At 34.8% G+C, this 18,449-nt stretch overlaps 5 protein-coding genes across 5 annotated transcripts; 2 read left to right on the top strand and 3 right to left on the bottom strand.

Moving 5' to 3' along the window:
• Positions 1 to 431: 431 nt before the first annotated feature.
• On the bottom strand, positions 432 to 2,347 carry LOC111786190 (glutamate decarboxylase 4-like). The gene is made up of 3 exons (XM_023666553.1): positions 1,316 to 2,347; positions 1,180 to 1,232; positions 432 to 1,086 (listed from the first exon to the last, which is right to left on the bottom strand). The coding sequence occupies exons 1-3, from the start codon at positions 2,274 to 2,276 to the stop codon at positions 592 to 594; spliced, it is 1,509 nt and encodes a 502-aa protein (XP_023522321.1). The 5' UTR covers positions 2,277 to 2,347; the 3' UTR covers positions 432 to 591.
• Positions 2,348 to 6,477: 4,130 nt separating this feature from the next.
• LOC111780062 (glutamate decarboxylase 4-like) lies at positions 6,478 to 8,421 on the top strand. Its single transcript, XM_023660335.1, has 3 exons — positions 6,478 to 7,557; positions 7,641 to 7,693; positions 7,787 to 8,421. Exons 1-3 carry the CDS (start codon positions 6,597 to 6,599, stop codon positions 8,279 to 8,281), a joined length of 1,509 nt encoding a protein of 502 aa, XP_023516103.1. The 5' UTR covers positions 6,478 to 6,596; the 3' UTR covers positions 8,282 to 8,421.
• Positions 8,422 to 9,188: 767 nt separating this feature from the next.
• LOC111801642 (uncharacterized protein At4g26485-like) lies at positions 9,189 to 10,222 on the bottom strand. Its single transcript, XM_023685744.1, has 3 exons — positions 10,042 to 10,222; positions 9,636 to 9,791; positions 9,189 to 9,460 (listed from the first exon to the last, which is right to left on the bottom strand). Exons 1-3 carry the CDS (start codon positions 10,220 to 10,222, stop codon positions 9,189 to 9,191), a joined length of 609 nt encoding a protein of 202 aa, XP_023541512.1.
• Positions 10,223 to 11,039: 817 nt separating this feature from the next.
• Positions 11,040 to 11,825, bottom strand: LOC111801558 (DNA polymerase-like). The gene has a single exon (XM_023685621.1). It carries the CDS (start codon positions 11,823 to 11,825, stop codon positions 11,040 to 11,042), a length of 786 nt encoding a protein of 261 aa, XP_023541389.1.
• Positions 11,826 to 12,855: 1,030 nt separating this feature from the next.
• LOC111780068 (non-specific lipid transfer protein GPI-anchored 2) lies at positions 12,856 to 13,668 on the top strand. Its single transcript, XM_023660346.1, has 2 exons — positions 12,856 to 13,262; positions 13,414 to 13,668. Exons 1-2 carry the CDS (start codon positions 12,908 to 12,910, stop codon positions 13,428 to 13,430), a joined length of 372 nt encoding a protein of 123 aa, XP_023516114.1. The 5' UTR covers positions 12,856 to 12,907; the 3' UTR covers positions 13,431 to 13,668.
• The last annotated feature ends 4,781 nt before the right edge of the window (positions 13,669 to 18,449 follow it).

Below are 18,449 nucleotides of genomic sequence, written 5' to 3'. Positions count from 1 at the left end.
GTACCCACTTCATCGTATAGAAGATTTGTTCGACCAAATCAGAGAAACAACAATACTCCAAGATAGATGTTCAGTTAGGGTACATGAGATTAAGATTAAAGAAGAATATGTGTCGAAGACCGCATTTAGAACAAAGTACGATTACTATGAATTTGTGGTGATGTCGTTTAGTCTCACTAACACCCCAACAGTATTCATAGAGTTAATGAACCGAATATCAAAAGAGTGTCTCAACACGTTTGTCATCGTGTTCATAAACGACATCCTAGTATACTCAAATATGGATCAAGAGAACAAATAGCATCTTCCCAACTTTTCATTTTGGAATTTTTTGATATTTTAGATCCAACCTAATAATTTTAATCTAATTTTTTAAAGATTGGGAATACATATGCATGGAGTTTTAATTTTAAAATGAAGTTACTTAATTGTTCCATTTAAGAACTCATTACATTACCATAAGAGGAAAAAGGAAATTACAATACAACTCATATAAACTTCAATCTCAAAATTTCATAAATGGAAAGAAAAAAATGTTATTTTCTTTTGATTGGATTTAAACCCATCGAAAATTGCAGAGTGTCCTCTTTCTTATTTGGCAATGACTGTTACTGAAGGACCAGCTTGAGTCTCAGCAAGCTTCATCTTCCTAGCCATGGTTATATTCCTCCAATAACTCGCTATCTCCCTCCCTGCTTCCTCTGCCTTCTCCTTGTTCCCATCTTCCAAGCTTCTCGATTTTGCACCATTCTTGGGTGGCAGAGTATCAAGCTCCGCCAACACTTTCACGATATCAAGCACCAGCCGCTCTGCTAGCGTGCGCGAGAAGTCTTCTCTGATCACCACGCGAAGAACCGACACATGCTTCGCCCCCTCTGGCATTGGGTATGCCGGTACGATCCACCCGAACCGTCGCAGCATTTCCGACACCTCGAATTCGTCGTGCCGGCTTCTGTCTTTCAGAGAGAATGCCACCACTGGCACCCCCATGTCCTTCGACGCTATGCTGAACCTTCCTGTTTTTTCAAGCCCTTCCTTCAGCACCATTGCGTTGTCGTGACAATTCTGCATCACGTTCTGGTACCCCTGTTGTTCATTATATTATATACCCATTATTGTTATCACCCAAATTCATCAACAAATCGAATGTTTCAACACGGAATTGAACCCATCTCTTACCTCGAAACCCAAGCGGATTAGTTGGTAATACTGAGCGATGATTTGGCTTGACCCTGAAAGCGGATTGATGGGGAAATTATTAGACAGTTCATGGGGCGGAATTGGAATTTGATTAGAGAAATTGGGATGATCTTACCTTTGGAGAAGTTGAGAGTGAAGGTGGGTTGATCCGCTCCGAGGTAATTTATGTGGAAAATCAGCTCTTCAGGCAAATCCTCTTTGGTTCTCCAAATGACCCATCCAATTCCGGCGTAGACAAGCCCATATTTGTGCCCACTCACATTGATGCTCTTCACCAATGGAAGCCGGAAGTCCCATTCGAGGTCTGGATACAGAAACGGCGCTATGAATCCACCGCTGGCAGCATCCACATGAATGGGAGTATCCCACCCTGTTTTCTTGTTCTTCTCCACCAACAAATCATTCAACAGCTTCACATCTTCGAATTCCCCATTGTAAGTCGACCCCAAAATGGCAGCGACGCAGATGGTGTTCTCATCCACCATCTCCACCGCCTTGACAGGGTCCATCACGTAATACCCTTCTCTCACCTTCACTTCCTTCAGCTCCACTTCAAAGTACCTCGCGAATTTCTCCCAACAAACTTGAACATTCGCCCCTGTCACGATATTCGGCTTATCATAAGGCTTCCCCTCTGCTTTCCGCTTGTTCTGCCACTTCCTCTTGAAGGCCAATCCCGCCAACATGATGGCCTCCGAGGATCCCACCGTGCCAACTCCAACCGCCGTGTCGGAGTCTCCCAAGGGAGCGTTGAAGAGATGGGCAATCATATTGACACATCGGTTCTGAAGCTCGGTGGTGACAGGGTACTCGTCCATATCGACGTAGTTCTTGTTGACAGAGTCCATAATCAGCTTATCGCACTCGGGCTCCATCCAAGTGGTGACGAAGGAAGCCAAATTGAGCCTGGGGTTGCCATCGAGCATGAGCTCGTCGTTGATGATTTGGAAAGCAGCCTCCTTGGGCATGGAGTTTTGGGGCATGGTGAATCTTGGAGCAGAGTCCCGCACATAGCGAGAGGCAAAGGTGGAATGGACAGAGACGTCCGATTCAGAGAAAGTCTTGGGAAGCACCATTTTTGGGTATTGTATGAATTTGAAAGAGAAAGATGAAAATTGTATGGAAATTGGTGGAGAAAGATGAATAGAGACGGGCTGGTTTTATAGTACAAAAAGTGGAGAATCAAGCAGGGGAGGCAGGAACAAGCAGAGCAATGGTGATTGGTCAAAGAGCGTAGCGGTTTAACCATGCATTTTAAAATTCGAAATTTGGAGCTTATTGTTTTTGGATTATGCTTCATTTGAAGATGACAGTTCTTTCCCGGTGGAGGTTTTATTCGACGCTTCTTTTACATGTTTTTTTTTTTTTTTTTTCTTCCAAATATTTTCTTAGTCAATGTTCGTACTTTTCAACTCTTGAATTTTTAATTCTTACAAAAAAAAAAACATGTAATAATTCCTCTCCTTATGAATTTAACACAAGTCTTAGATGGTTTCTTGCGTACCAATCAAAAGCGTTCTTCTTATAATTCATTTATTATGATAATTAATGTTGTTCCGTTAAAGTATCTTTTGATATGATCGAGTTTCATTATTGAAGCCGTACAATATGTTCGTACAAATCCTTTTTTGGCTCTTGTTTTTTTGTCGACAAGTTATGCGGTTTGTATTGGTCTCTTTCTCCTAAGAACTGGGTGATAAAAGTTGATATCAATTTTTTTAAGAAACCGATCAAAATATCTTTTCAATTTTGTGGATCAATGTATGATTCCTTCTATCAAAGTGAAGAAGAGTTTCATCTAATTTTTCAATTCCTCGTATCTTCTAGATGTTATCTTGGATGATCCTATCTCTTTCCGTATCTCCAACCACTAGGCTTTCTAGGATGGACTATCGATCATAGTCTAATCGACCACAACCAACAAGTGCTAGCCACCCTTAGCCAATAGGTATTGGGTGGCTTCAGTTTGATTTTTAATGCTTCGTCTTCTATTATAATCGTTCTTGATGTTGTAATTTTTATTTTCTACCGTTTTCTCACCTTTGAACTCAATGGGCATGTTCTGTAGAAGATTGCTAGAAGTGAGTCCTGCATTGGCTAATTTAGGAAATGATCATGAGTTTATAAGTAAATAAGTACATGTTCATTAGCATGAAGCCTCTAGGAAACCCAAAACAAAGTAAAGAGTATTTTTAAACCTTTTTATATAATAGTAAAGAGTATTTTCTAAATATAGTAATAACCAGATATTTTTGAACTTTTTTAGAATATTTTTGTTTAAAATGTTTTTGAAACACTATTATATTTAAAGAATATTAAAAAAAAAATAGCATTATTGAACTTAAAAGTTTGGTGGTATTTCTATATTTAGAGAAAATACAAAGTTTAACTAAATTTGCCCATAGGTTTGGCATTCCAAACTTCCAATCATCTAAAAAAATTAAAAATTCTAAGTTTATGATAATTCTGGTATTCATAATTATTAATTAGAATTATTAAGTTAATTGCGTAATNGCCCATAGGTTTGGCATTCCAAACTTCCAATCATCTAAAAAAAATTAAAAATTTCAAGTTTATGATGATTCTGGTATTCATAATTATTAATTAGAATTATTAAGTTAATTGCGTAATGCCATTTCAAACATTAATTATTCACACGTCTTTACGTTTATTAATTATATTAATTAACCTCTAAAACTTTGTCTAATCTTATAAATAACATGCCAACTTGTTAATTTGAAAACCCATTTCTCCACCAAAAATTAAGATTTTTTTTTACATCAAATATTTAAAAGTAGTAACCAAGTTATAATTAACCAAAAAATAAATAAAATATGTAAATAATTATCATATTAAATAAAAATATATATATGGATTACTATTATTTAAGTTAATAAATTATTATTAAGATTATTAAAAATTGNAAAATATGTAAATAATTATCATATTAAATAAAAATATATATATATGGATTACTATTTTTTTTAAGTTAATAAATTATTATTAAGATTATTAAAAATTGTTTTTTTTTTCAATAAGAAGAGATTCAACAAATTAAAATAATTTATTTTTTGAAAAAAAAACCCATAATTTTAGTCTAACCCAATTACGAAAACTAACAAAATAATGGTTTGAAATCGGGTGCTTCCTTTAAAAAAAATCAGAGAAAAATGGGGAAAAAAAGAAAATCAACTATTTTGAATGCTAAATAAATTAGCAAATTTATTGCGTTGAAGAGAAAAGTCAAAATGATATGAAAGTCAACATAAAGATACGGGCAGCCGGGCAGGGCATCAAGGAATCTCAATTCTCCACGTCCCAGTAAATCAAAGTTGGACGCGGCGAATCTAATTCGCTTAATTATTTTAAATATGAATAGTATAAGTCAACGAAAGATACGGGCAGCCGGGCAGGGACCTCAATTATCCGCGTCTTTGACCAACCCAGCGAATTAAATTTGGACACGATGAATCTAATTCGCTTTAATTATTTTAAATATAAACGTCAATAGATTAAATTGTGAATTTAGTTCGAAAATTAGAATTAATTTAATAAAATTAGTTTATGATATCTTTACTTAACAACTAAGATAAACTGAAATAAAACATTCATTATAAAGGTATGAAACAATCTAGATGAGCTAACTGAAAATTGTCTATGCCCTATGGAAATTCTATAAGTTGGGCACGTGGTATAAGAACTCAAAACATGATTTACGGATGATTAAGAACAGACAAGCGAGATACTAAATAAACCTTTACTCATTTGTAATGTTCTATCTTTTCAGATGGCATTTGAGCGTACACGATATGTAACGAGTACATACCCAAAAAATTAATTAGAGTGAAAGATATTTTACGAACTTTCTAAATGATTCTTGTAGATCGCTACTTCAATATGAAAGCATAATAATAAAGATTTTTAAAAAGATTATTTCATCTCTCTAGAATGTTTAAAATATTCCTGATAAACGAGATTGTTCTCGAATACTTCGTGTGAAAGCATGAATGACTAGAAATGCTATTCATACTCTAACCCTAGAGTGTATNACTTCGTGTGAAAGCATGAATGACTAGAAATGCTATTCATACTAACCCTACCTAGAGTGTAGGCGATGGAAATTGAATGGAAATTGGCATAAATATCAAAGATTTTTTTTTCTTTTCTTTTGAGATTTTAATAACAACTTACTTGGAAATGGAAACCAGCATATTTAGAAATTATTCTTTCATTTTAGAAGCTTGTATTATGTTCATATAATATATATTAATAATATTACTTAATTTGGATTATATTTAGAATAAATTAAAAAATATATATTTGTGAATTTGCACTTTGTTTAAAAAATACTCGTGAATTTTAAATTTTTTCAAATATACCTACCATTAATTTTAGATGTAAACCGCTAATATTTTATTTTAAAAAAATATTATTGAAAAAGGTTGGTAAAATATAAATATATAAATATAAATGTGGAAAATGGGAATTGTTAGGGTCAATAAAACCGCCACCAGAAAAGTTGTGTCCTTCCAAATCAGACCATCAAAACAACATGCTTGCCAAACCGGAATTCTTCAAATTGTACGGTCAACAATGACTGGTTTGACGGATTTGCTGTGGTGCCCTCAAAGAAAACCATATTTCTATAACCCACCCCAGATTCTTCGGGTTTGTGGGCCCCACTCGCTATTCCCAAATACAATGGTCAAGCTGGGTGATTTCTTCAACTTCAAGTCAGGGTGTTGAATTGATTCTAGAAATTAAATTGAAATTATAATTTAAACCCTATGACGTATGTATATAGTATTTATGATGATATTAAAATTTTAAATTAAAAAATTAAATAAAAACAGGTATATATAATTGTATCAGTCGAATCTATTAATTTTTTTTATTTATTTAAACTCAATTCACAATCTAATCTACATCGTATTAATTGGATTGGGTTGATTAGATTTCTCACGTGATCGTCGGACATTTTGAACACTTCCAAGTCCCATTAAATTTAATTTATAATTCAATTTCTAATTTATTTGGTGAAGTAATCACATAATTAAAATGATTAAAGTGTTTGTTCGGGTATTTTTGGTATTTAACCAATACTTGAAAGGGCTTGGAAATTGAATAAGTTGGGTATTTTAAAAAATAAAAAGAAATAAATAAAGGAGAATAATTTGGTAAAAGGACATAAATGGTATTTCAACCAACAAAATTTGACCCGGTCAGTTATTTAATAATTTAATTGTGACCTTTCTGCTGTGTTTCCAAAGGCAAGGAACCAGAGGTCGATTCTCCACACTTTTTGTACTATAAAACCCACCCTCTCTTTTCATCTTTCTCCATCCATTTCTATACAATTTTCATCTTTCTCTTTCAAATTCATACAATACCCAACAATGGTGCTCTCCAAGACTTTCTCAGAATCGGATGTCTCTGTTCATTCCACCTTTGCCTCTCGCTATGTGCGGGACTCTGCTCCAAGATTCACCATGCCCCAAAACTCCATGCCCAAGGAGGCTGCTTTCCAAATCATCAACGACGAGCTCATGCTCGATGGCAACCCCAGGCTCAATTTGGCTTCCTTCGTCACCACTTGGATGGAGCCCGAGTGCAATAAGCTGATTATGGACTCTGTCAACAAGAACTACGTCGATATGGACGAGTACCCTGTCACCACCGAGCTTCAGAACCGATGTGTCAATATGATTGCCCATCTCTTCAACGCTCCCTTGGGAGACTCCGACACGGCGGTTGGAGTTGGCACGGTGGGATCCTCGGAGGCCATCATGTTGGCGGGATTGGCCTTCAAGAGGAAGTGGCAGAACAAGCGGAAAGCAGAGGGGAAGCCTTATGATAAGCCGAATATCGTGACAGGGGCGAATGTTCAAGTTTGTTGGGAGAAATTCGCGAGGTACTTTGAAGTGGAGCTGAAGGAAGTGAAGGTGAGAGAAGGGTATTACGTGATGGACCCTGTCAAGGCGGTGGAGATGGTGGATGAGAACACCATCTGCGTCGCTGCCATTTTGGGGTCGACTTACAATGGGGAATTCGAAGATGTGAAGCTGTTGAATGATTTGTTGGTGGAGAAGAACAAGAAAACAGGGTGGGATACTCCCATTCATGTGGATGCTGCCAGCGGTGGATTCATAGCGCCGTTTCTGTATCCAGACCTCGAATGGGACTTCCGGCTTCCATTGGTGAAGAGCATCAATGTGAGTGGGCACAAATATGGGCTTGTCTACGCCGGAATTGGATGGGTCATTTGGAGAACCAAAGAGGATTTGCCTGAAGAGCTGATTTTCCACATAAATTACCTCGGAGCGGATCAACCCACCTTCACTCTCAACTTCTCCAAAGGTAAGATCATCCCAATTTCTCTAATCAAATTCCAATTCCGCCCCATGAACTGTCTAATAATTTCCCCATCAATCCGCTTTCAGGGTCAAGCCAAATCATCGCTCAGTATTACCAACTAATCCGCTTGGGTTTCGAGGTAAGAGATGGGTTCAATTCCGTGTTGAAACATTCGATTTGTTGATGAATTTGGGTGATAACAATAATGGGTATATAATATAATGAACAACAGGGGTACCAGAACGTGATGCAGAATTGTCACGACAACGCAATGGTGCTGAAGGAAGGGCTTGAAAAAACAGGAAGGTTCAGCATAGCGTCGAAGGACATGGGGGTGCCAGTGGTGGCATTCTCTCTGAAAGACAGAAGCCGGCACGACGAATTCGAGGTGTCGGAAATGCTGCGACGGTTCGGGTGGATCGTACCGGCATACCCAATGCCAGAGGGGGCGAAGCATGTGTCGGTTCTTCGCGTGGTGATCAGGGAAGACTTCTCGCGCACGCTAGCAGAGCGGCTGGTGCTTGATATCATCAAAGTGTTAGCCGAGCTTGATACTCTGCCACCCAAGAACAGTGGAAAATCGAGAAGCTTAGAAGACGGCAAAAAAGAGAAGGCAAAGGAAACAGAGAGGGAAATAGCAAGTTATTGGAGGAATATAACTAAGGCTAGGAAGATCAAGCTTGCAGCAAATCAAGCTGGTCCTTCCGTTACCGTAATTGCCAAATGAGAAGATCATAGTTGCTAAGGAAATAAGTTTCTTTCATTATTATTATTTTTTTTTTGTTCTAAATTTTTAAAGGTTTGACCTTCATTTCACTATATTTATGTCACAAGATTTGAAATAGAATAATATATATATTTTTTTAATTCTTTTGAGCAAATCATATTTAAGTTTGAGAATAAATATTTAAAACAAAGAAAGATCATTAAAAAAAAAAAAACAAAAAACAAAAAACAGGTTGGTGGCACATAGGAGCAACAAATCAGCGGTTAAAAGCTAATTTAATATTTTGTTTAATTAATTTATGTATGTGGTACTCATAGTATGATGTTTATTATTTCATTTTAAATAATTAATTATTGATAATTAAAATTTAATTTTTTTTTTATAAATCTTAATAATTATCTTCAAATAAATGATTTGAATAAAATTATAAAAACTTTAAATTATATATATATATATATATATATATATATATATATATATATTTTATCCCACTTATAATTCAAAAATCAAATAATGTATATGGGAGTGTAAAATATATTAAATGAGATATAATTATAAATCTTTTACCATTAAATTGTTTAGATATTAATATTAATAATTATTCTCAAATAAATGATTTTAACAAAAATTATACAAAAATTTAATAGTAAATAATTAGTACATCATCAAATGGAATAATTAATTATACATGTTATTGTTTCTAATTGTGGGTTTAAGAGAAAGAGATGTTATTTAGCTGATAATTAAGCATGAATTTGTATTAATTTTTGACTTATGAAAAATTTGGATGTAAATAGGGGAAGATAGTTAGTCCTCCTAGTCCATGTTATTTTCATTTATTAGAAATCACGAATTTCTACAATCATATGATATTGTCTACTTTCGTGAGTTAATAATGAACTTAACCTTAGTACTTCACGAACTTGAATGTAACGCATGCACCGACGGGGAAAGTGAGGTCGCTGTTGCCACCTCCCCCTCTTTTATTCTCATAATTTGGATAATCCCACAGATTAAACTCCGCCTTCTCATTCAGAAGCAGCCCCTCCTTTTTTGCCAATTCCTCAATCTCCCAATCATAATAAGGATATGAGATCTTGTGGGTTATGTGAATTTCACCTTTATCACTCATCAATTTCCTTGCTTCCCTAAGAAACCATCTCACAAGATGTTGGTGGAGTCTATCAAAACAAGTAATCACAAACACCCGTCAATCAATCATACCCGAATCATCTGGATGATGGTGAAAATTCTCTATTTATAACAATTTGCATAATTAAATAAATATAAGTTAAAAAGGAAGGGGTATACTTAATTTGAATAGGGTCGGATTCTCGAAAAGAAAACCCTGCATGTGGGAAGTTGAATACCATACGATCAAATTCCTTGTACGAGAGGCTGCAGTGTTGGCTCATCTCTGTCGCATCCACTTCATGCAACACCGTGCCACCAAGCAGCCCCAACGCTTCTAAGTTGGCAGCCACACGACTGTACTTACGCAGCAGCAATTCTATTGAAGATTATTGGGAGAAAGTAAATGATCATAGTTTATAAATAAATAATACATTTTCAATAGCAAGAAGCCATAAGCTTATATTCAAAATGGACAGCATTGAACATCACTCGTTGTTTGCCAAAAGCGGAACAAATGTGCTCACAACACCATGAACGGAATTACACAAAAAGACACTAAGATATTTACGTGATTATATAACTAAATCTAATCCAAATACCCAAATCAAATCAAAACTTATGACTACCTTTCGAGTCGAGGGAAGTGGCAACCATGTTGGCAGCAGAGGCAAAGGCTTTGGCCAAGCATGCAGAGAAGGAGAAGTCGCCTTCTCCGACCAGAAGTATGGTATGGGAGCTTTTGTAATGCATTATGGTCTTCTCGCTTACTGATCCACGGTCTGTAATACCGTCAACAAACCCAGCCATGGTTGATGTGAGTATTCATCGTGGATCTCAAACATAATGTATATATAGTCCGAAGTTGTGATTTCAAAAAGGCATTACTTGTGGGGAAGATCAAACGTTTTACTCAAACTTGGAAAAGTAACATCATGATTTTTCATGAGCATTAAAGCAATGAATTCAAAACCCTTGGATTCATGTGGGAGTGTGAAGATTAATTAATTACCAAGTTTTTTTTTTATTTATTTAGAATATTTTGATTATCGGGTGCAATTTAATTTCTTTTGTTATTTTGATTCCGATTGTTATTGAAATAGTGTATTGTCGAGGGCAAGATACACTCCACTCGGTCACGTCCCTAAAGGACACAGCCTACAAGAGAGTGGAGTATGAGACATAGAGAGGGAACGAACGCCTTGTGAGATTTCCGACGAACACACACATCGTCCAAATATTATCTTATTTGAGCTTTCTCTTAACGTTTTCAATTTATTAATGTTTATTTCTTTTACTTTAGTGCATCAACAACCCAATAACGAGTCTTCATAATGCCTACCATTACACGTGTAACGCCGATGGCACACAAACATGTTAGTGGAATTCATCATTCTCTTCCAACTTCCATCATTCCTCCCTTTAAATTTTTTTTAATTATTTTATCATCGAAATTACTTTTGATTCGAATGTTACTTTTGATTCGAATGTGATATCAGTTCATTTATATGTCTCTTCTTTACTCCATTGTCACATGTCCACCTATTTCTTTGTTCGTCCCGTCTCCAAGCCATATCTTATCCAGAGAGGTATTTTTCTAATACTATTTCTCCATTTGTATACATTGTTATTGTTCTTGATATTTTAAACGAAAGATGCTAAGAGCAAGTGAGGAAAGGGTTATTCTCTTTTCAATGTCCACCTTGTACACCTCCCAATATATCTTTTGTGCTTTTTGCATTACTCCACCCAATAGACGAATATCCTGTTTCATATAATCCAACAATTCCCTCTTATTATTAACCAGATCCTCTACTTTCAGTTTGTCATATGGGATTGAGATTGAGCCTTTTGGTCCAAGATCCGGGCAAAGATTGTTCCCAAGGGAGCTCAGTTTGCCAGGGAGTAGATTCAAGGAGTCTCTGAAGCGGAATAACATCTTCTTATTGCGATAGACAGCTAACTCGTAAAGCCTATTGTTTCTCATCAGTGGTTTAAGCTTCAAGCTCTTGTGATGATATGCTAGGTGCTTAAGCAAGAGAATTCCATCGAATCTAGAGAAGTTGTGGAAGTAAATAGTTAAAGTTGATTTAGCTCTTTTAACAATAGTTAATATCTTTAATACTAAGTTATAAAGTACTTTTGTACTCCAGTCTTCAAAGGAATCCAAGATTATAGAGTAGTCTTCACTGAAGTAGTGAGAAATCATACTCTGATTTATCTTATCATGAGGACTAACCATCATTAGACCAGCTGCATAAGGCTTATGAATGTCATCAAGATATAGTGTCTCGATATCGGCAACCATGAATGATTTCAGCTTTCGCATAGATGGTTTGAGTGTTGTGATATGGGTTGGATAGCTACGATGCCTACCATGTTTGATCTTTCTTGCAGTAATAGGCTTCTTCATCTCACTCAATTTCCCTTCAATGATTGAAGAAAGTGTGTTATATCTCTCCTCCTCAGAGGTACGAACGCCTTGTGAGATTTCCGACGAACACACACATCGTCAAGGACGAGATTTTAAACCATGGAGACTTCATGCATTTATAATATATAATGTGTATCGCGATACTTCCCTGTTATATTATGCTAGTATGAACGTGTAGTTTTGATATTTATGTTTGTCATGATATCATGTGAGCATTTCCCTTGCATGGCGTCCAACGATGTATTAATGCGTCGAGTCAGACCAAACTAAGCTCACGAGGTATAATAGTTCAAGCTCACCCGTAACAAATATTATCTTATTTGAGCTTTCTCTTAACGTTTTCAATTTATTAATGTTTATTTCTTTTACTTTAGTGCATCAACAACCCAATAACGAGTCTTCATAATGCCTACCATTACACGTGTAACGCTGATGGCACACAAACATGTTAGTGGAATTCATCATTCTCTTCCAACTTCCATCATTCCTCCCTTTAAATTTTTTTTAATTATTTTATCATCGAAATTACTTTTGATTCGAATGTGATATCAGTTCATTTATATGTCTCTTCTTTACTCCATTGTCACATGTCCACCTATTTCTCTGTTCGTTCCGTCTCCAAGCCATACCTTATCTAGAGAGGTATTTTTCTAATACTATTTCTCCATTTGTATACATTGTTATTGTTCTTGCGTAGAAAGCATGGTAATCGTCTCAGTATCATTCCAATTTTATCGAAGGTTGGTCGGTATTCATTTAAATCTATAAACATGGTTAATTAAAAATGGGTTCGTGATCACGTACGCCTGAGTTCATCCATGATGGGGCATTAAGCATTAGAACAATAGAGATGATTTATAAGGGCTTTCCAAATCCAAATGATTGTTCCACAAGAAAACCCAATCCTAAACAAGAATCCCACGCAATTCTTCCAGATTTTCCCACACAACCACCCCACTAACTCACCAAACAACCCCACTACACGTACTATAAATTCACCCAATTCATGCTAAACCAAAACCCAACTCCATCTCTGCTTCATCAATCAACATTTTACAATCATGGCCTCCTTTTCCTCTGTTTCAACACCTCTCATTGTGGCGGTGTTTGTAATTCTGGTGGCTTCCGAGGGGTTCATTGCCCCAGCTGGGGCGGCAGGAGAGTGCGGGAAGACACCGGTAGAGTCCGCGGCGTTGGGGCTGACGCCGTGCCTGGCGGCCACCAGGGATGCCAGAGCTAAGGTTTCGCCGGCTTGCTGTAGCAGAGTGGCGGCGATGTTTAATACTTCCCCGAAATGCTTGTGCGCTATTCTGCTTTCGCCGGTGAGTAAGCAGGCCGGAATTAATCCGGCCATTGCTATTACCATCCCCAAACGCTGCAACATCAGAAACCGTCCCGCCGGCAAGAAATGTGGAAGTAAGCTCAGAGCTATTGTTTCCTTTTTATTAGTTAATATTTAAATCGACTAAAATGAAATTAAATTTTGGAAAGAATTATTAGATTTTCTAAAATTCCATAGTTTTAATTAGAAACAAATATATTGAATAATGTGGTTTTGATTTTGCAGAGTACACTCTCCCTTGAGACAGCAGCCCACTTTGAGAGATGTTATAATGTCATGTTGCTATCAAATTTCATCCAAATAAATAAGCGAATGATCGTGTTATTTTCATATTTACGTGTACGAGCGCTTTCTTTTAAATATACTCGATCCTCAATAGAGGTTCAAGCATACGTGTCCCGTCCATACTTTTGTCTGGTTTGTTTGTATCTCGACTAATTTGGTGGGAATAATAAAAATAAATAATTTTAATATTTGGGCTTTTCTTTTGTTGCCCCGTGTATGACTTTGATATCATTTTGTAACAGTTTAAGCTCACTGTTAGTAGATATTTTGATAAGGAATCACTATAGAAGGGAAGTAAGATTCGGGTTATTTTGTTGATCGAATATCTCAAAGCAAGAACACTTGTTTGAGATTCGAATCATTACATAAGTAAACTTGATTGAGATTCGAATCACTCCATAAAGACAATCGATCATGTTAAGTTTGAATGATTCTAAACGTGTACTTTAAACTACATAAAATTATAAAGAAACTTACCCATAGACTAAAAAGAAAAGTAGAAATACTCTTTTCATTACATTTTCCAAGTCTCGTTTATAAACATAATATATATGGTTTTAAAACCTAAAATACATAAATGAAACACCATAAATCTAGTTTTTAATTATTTATCATAAATTTGTAATCGTCTACGAATAAATGAAAACCAAGCTTCATAAAAGCTTTTGTTGCATAAATGAAACTTCATTCTTCTTGATGTGTCGTTGATATTGCATGATCAAGATGTCTTGATTTCATAACATATTATCTTCTTTCGACTTTCAAATTTTTTCTCAAAGTTTTAAAATGCAACAAATGTTTCGTTCCTCTCTCTCCAACATGACGTAGCATAGCAACCATTTATATTCTCTATGATTAATTTGAAGATTTGAAATAATAATTTCAATCGTAATTTTTAATTTAAAAAATTTAGATTTATTTGTTCATAATTCATTTGTGTTAGCCTGTTGGTAAAATAATAGGTTTGTCATTAAAATGATAATAATAATAAACATACCAAGATTTTAGATTTGGTTTAAAAAAATAGACAAGTTTAATAATTTATTAATTACTTTTCTAAAAAAGTCACCTTTTTTTTTCTAAAAAAACAATAATTTAAAGATGTTTGAAATTGATATGATTTCAAAAGCATTTTTATGATTACTAATAATAAGTTACGTCATTATTTTGATTTCAAATTATAAATATAAACAAATAAATAAATTCGAGAGGGACCAACTAAAAAAAGTAAAATAAATTAATCACTTTATCATTTCGAAATAGAAAGGAAAAATAATATAAAAAAAATAAAAAAAAAACTATTATTGCATACAAATTTTTTTTATTTTAATTATTTCATTCAACAAATCAGCTATTTCTATTTATTTTCTTTCCAAGGTAATTTATTTGATTATAAATAGATAACTTTCACATTATTGGCAGTCATAAAATATTTTATTACGTCAAAAATTAAATGATAATTTTTATTTGACTTATCTAATTATATTTAAATTTTGGACAGAGGCAAAAAAAAAAAAAAAAATAGAAAAAATGTATGGGTTTTGAAAAAAAAGTTTTAATAAGGCATAATAACGAAATTCAATTTAAATATATAGGAATTAAATTAAAACTAAATTTTGATATATAGATTTACAAATAAATATCAAATTATAATTTAAAAAAACTATAGAAAGTAAATTGAAAAAAAAAAAGAAAAAAAAAGAAAAAAGAAAAAAAAAAAGAGGGTTAGTCTACAATCTTGTGTGATTGGACACCTTGCCTCAAACTTTTTTTTTTAAAAAAAATAAATAAATGTTATTTGTTTTTTGCAATCTCGACGTTGGGCCCAGCTCAGCCCAGCCCAGTCACGAAGCCCATCTGTGATTTGGCACTTTCCGGACCGTCTGATTGTCCATTGGACACAAAACACCAGAAATGCGATGCCACCTCTGCCGTCTGATTCTGAATCAATCAATGCCTTTGGATTGTACTTGAGTGAAGACAGAGACTCTCGACCGTTCAAACTCCCATCATTATCTTCTCAACAATTTTAATTTTGTTTTTCTTCANAAAAAAAAAAAAAAAAAAAAAAAAAAAAAAAAAAAAAAAAAAAAAAAAAAAAAAGGATGGGTCCCACACAACCAGCATGGAACATCATGGACCCAGGAGCATGCCACAGTGTGGGTCCCACTCCAGAAAAACACAAAACCCATATATGCAACTTACAACAATACCCTATTTAATGAAAAACAACAAGACAAAAAAATTTAGCTACCTTACCTTAGCTTAGGTGCTACCTATCCAAATTTGGTGCTAAATTATTCACGGTTTGATGTTCGAGTTAGAATCAAGTTTTTGAGTAACGTAGATAGTATAGAAATATGTTTCAAAACAGAAGATGTTGTTTGCCAACGTTCTCCCGACATTCTTCTCATTAATCTTGAGATACTCTTATTAGAGTAGAAGAATGACGGTTGGACAACTAGCACATAGTGCCTCATGGTAAGCTAATTGAGCTAGTTGTCCCTTAGGATTCAGCCTCATGGTTGTGCTAGCCAATTTAGCCAACCTTTAAAGGTCATCCTCATGGTCTAGCTAGTCGACTCTTTAGGGTAGTCCTCTATTCGAGTGAGCTTATCAGTTAGGGGTCGCTCCATGGTCGAGCTAGTTGACCACTAGGGGTCAGTTTCATGGTTTAGCTATTTGAGTTGGAGTTGTTCTAAAAGGTTTGTCTCAAACCTAACCTAACCTCTATCTAGAAGTTGGTCTCACGGCCAACTTGACCTCCCTTAGAGGGTTGATCATTTTCACTCTCGACCTCTTTTTTTTGGGTAATGTCTTTTATGCTTTAGGTAATCTAAAATATTTAGTTTCTTTGTATAATAATTTGCATTTTTAAATCTGATTTTATTTTGTTAAATTTTCTATTTAGCTCGCTCATTGTGCCACTCTGATTCATCTCTACCACCACGTTTAACCAAATAGTTGAATTTACAATCTTACAGCTCTTCCAAGTTTATTTTAATCATTGGTGTCATGTGACTCATTTCACTCGATATCATATAGTCTATCTCCTCTAAACTCATATCATAATCATTGATGTACCGTGACTTACTTAATAGTTGGTTTTATCAACGGTTAACAACTAGGATGTGACTATACATTACAATTAGCAATTTACGATTAGGGTGGGGTCATATACCTAAACTAATTGACTATATAATACAATTAGCAATTAACCATTTAAGTACGACCCTACAATACAATTAGCAATTAATCATTAGACTTTTATAGGGAATGACACCCCCACATGTTATCTTTGGTATATAACAAGTCTAGCACAATAATGGGTTAGCTAGGGTTTAGATAGTATAATAGTTTATAGTTTATGTTATAGCTTATTTATTTCGTTTATTAAAAACTTGTAAATCCAATTTATAATTTTGTATAGGGTTTACAAACTATCAGGTCGTTCTTAATTATTCTCAATTCGAGTTTATGACATATAATACTCTTTTTGGCTCATTAATGAAAGTCGATCTGAATTTCTTATCCAAGTAAGCTATTTACAAACTATCAATCACTTAATATTATAGCTACATCCAATAACATTTTATCTTATAAGCAAGGCATGGATGAGTTGGAATAAGAGAAAATATCAAACAAGAGTCAAATTTTAATAATAATAATAATAATAAAATTATAATTGGTTTAATTGGATCAAATTGGTCGGTCAAATTGAACTGGTCAACATAACGAAAAAGAAAAGGCTTGTAACAGTTGAGATCCACCGCGTCTAGTAGGGGAAGATTTCTACACCCTTGTAAATGTTGATTTGTTCTCCTCCTCAACCCATGTGGGACATCACAATCCACCCCTTTTGGGGCCCAGCGTCTTCGCTGGCACTCGTTCCTTCCTCCGATCGATGTGGGACCGCTCCCAAATCCACCTCCCTTTGGGGCCCAACGTCCTTATTGACACACCGTCTCGTGTCTATCCCCCTTCGAGGAACAGCGAGAAGGTTGACACATCGTCCGGTGTCTGACTCTGATACCATTTGTAACAGCCAAGATCCACCGCTAGCAAATATTGTCATATTTACGTTTTCCCTTTCGGGCTTCCCCTCAAGGCTTTAAAACGCATCTACTAGGGAAAGGTTTCCACACTCTTGTAAATGATGATTTATTCTCCTCCCTAACCCATATGGAACCTCAGAAAGCTCGTTCTTTTTAATTTATACACTCGAACAATACCTATAATTTTCTTTCTTCACATCAACTTTCAATCTTTTTGGTTGTCTGAACTTGTTCTCTATTCCTTCACGAGAGTCATAGATCTTATTAAAACAACCCTAAAATTACCTTACACAAAGCTCCAACCATCACCACCAAAACAACTCTTCCTTCAAATTGAAACAACATAACTGTCCCTAAAATAATAATCATGTCAATTCTTCTCCATCNCAACTCTTCCTTCAAATTGAAACAACATAACTCTCCCTAAAATAATAATCATGTCAATTCTTCTCCATTGAAGATCAGTTCGAACTTAATTTTACAAATCCATCATTAGTTTCTAGTTCATACTCGAAATTGCTACACGAAACGCCAATCAATAAAAAAAAAAAAGAAAAAAAGTAATAAGTAAGAGAGTGTATTGAAGATTTAGAAAGTCGAATTAAAGCGAAAGAAAAAGCGAAAATTTGAATTGTGTATGGTTTGAGGAAGCCAACTCACTGTCCTTTCCATACCCAAAACATTAAATCATCACATTTGCAATTATTTAGTCTCCCACATTTTTTTCTTTTTTCTTTTTTTCTTTTTTAAATANATTGAAAAAAAAAAAAAAAAAAAAAAAGAAAAAAAGTTGCGCCCCATTTTCCGAATCCCAATACCCAACACTTTTTTCTTGTTTCTTGCCGTTGACTGAGCTCTTCCAAAATCATCAAAATCTCTCTCTTTTTTTTTTTTTTTTTTTTTTTTTTTTTTTTTTTTTTT

The sequence above is a fragment of the Cucurbita pepo genome, chromosome LG01 (assembly GCF_002806865.2).
Source record: "Cucurbita pepo subsp. pepo cultivar mu-cu-16 chromosome LG01, ASM280686v2, whole genome shotgun sequence".
Lineage (NCBI taxonomy): Eukaryota > Viridiplantae > Streptophyta > Magnoliopsida > Cucurbitales > Cucurbitaceae > Cucurbita > Cucurbita pepo.
Note: the sequence above shows the minus strand (reverse complement) of the source record. Positions and strands in the feature narration are given on the sequence as shown.

What these genes read in the sequence shown, in the direction of transcription:
- LOC111786190 (XM_023666553.1), bottom strand. Translation starts at nt 2,276, where the DNA reads ATGGTGCTTCCCAAGACTTTCTCTGAATCGGACGTCTCTGTCCATTCC. An exon ending in CACTCTCAACTTCTCCAAAG is followed by an intron (nt 1,233 to 1,315) that starts GTAAGATCATCC and finishes ATCCGCTTTCAG; the next exon opens with GGTCAAGCCAAATCATCGCT. An exon ending in TAATCCGCTTGGGTTTCGAG is followed by an intron (nt 1,087 to 1,179) that starts GTAAGAGATGGG and finishes AATGAACAACAG; the next exon opens with GGGTACCAGAACGTGATGCA.
- LOC111780062 (XM_023660335.1), top strand. Translation starts at nt 6,597, where the DNA reads ATGGTGCTCTCCAAGACTTTCTCAGAATCGGATGTCTCTGTTCATTCC. An exon ending in CACTCTCAACTTCTCCAAAG is followed by an intron (nt 7,558 to 7,640) that starts GTAAGATCATCC and finishes ATCCGCTTTCAG; the next exon opens with GGTCAAGCCAAATCATCGCT. An exon ending in TAATCCGCTTGGGTTTCGAG is followed by an intron (nt 7,694 to 7,786) that starts GTAAGAGATGGG and finishes AATGAACAACAG; the next exon opens with GGGTACCAGAACGTGATGCA.
- LOC111801642 (XM_023685744.1), bottom strand. Translation starts at nt 10,222, where the DNA reads ATGGCTGGGTTTGTTGACGGTATTACAGACCGTGGATCAGTAAGCGAG. An exon ending in CACTTCCCTCGACTCGAAAG is followed by an intron (nt 9,792 to 10,041) that starts GTAGTCATAAGT and finishes AATCTTCAATAG; the next exon opens with AATTGCTGCTGCGTAAGTAC. An exon ending in TATGGTATTCAACTTCCCAC is followed by an intron (nt 9,461 to 9,635) that starts ATGCAGGGTTTT and finishes GTTTTGATAGAC; the next exon opens with TCCACCAACATCTTGTGAGA.
- LOC111801558 (XM_023685621.1), bottom strand. Translation starts at nt 11,825, where the DNA reads ATGAAGAAGCCTATTACTGCAAGAAAGATCAAACATGGTAGGCATCGT.
- LOC111780068 (XM_023660346.1), top strand. Translation starts at nt 12,908, where the DNA reads ATGGCCTCCTTTTCCTCTGTTTCAACACCTCTCATTGTGGCGGTGTTT.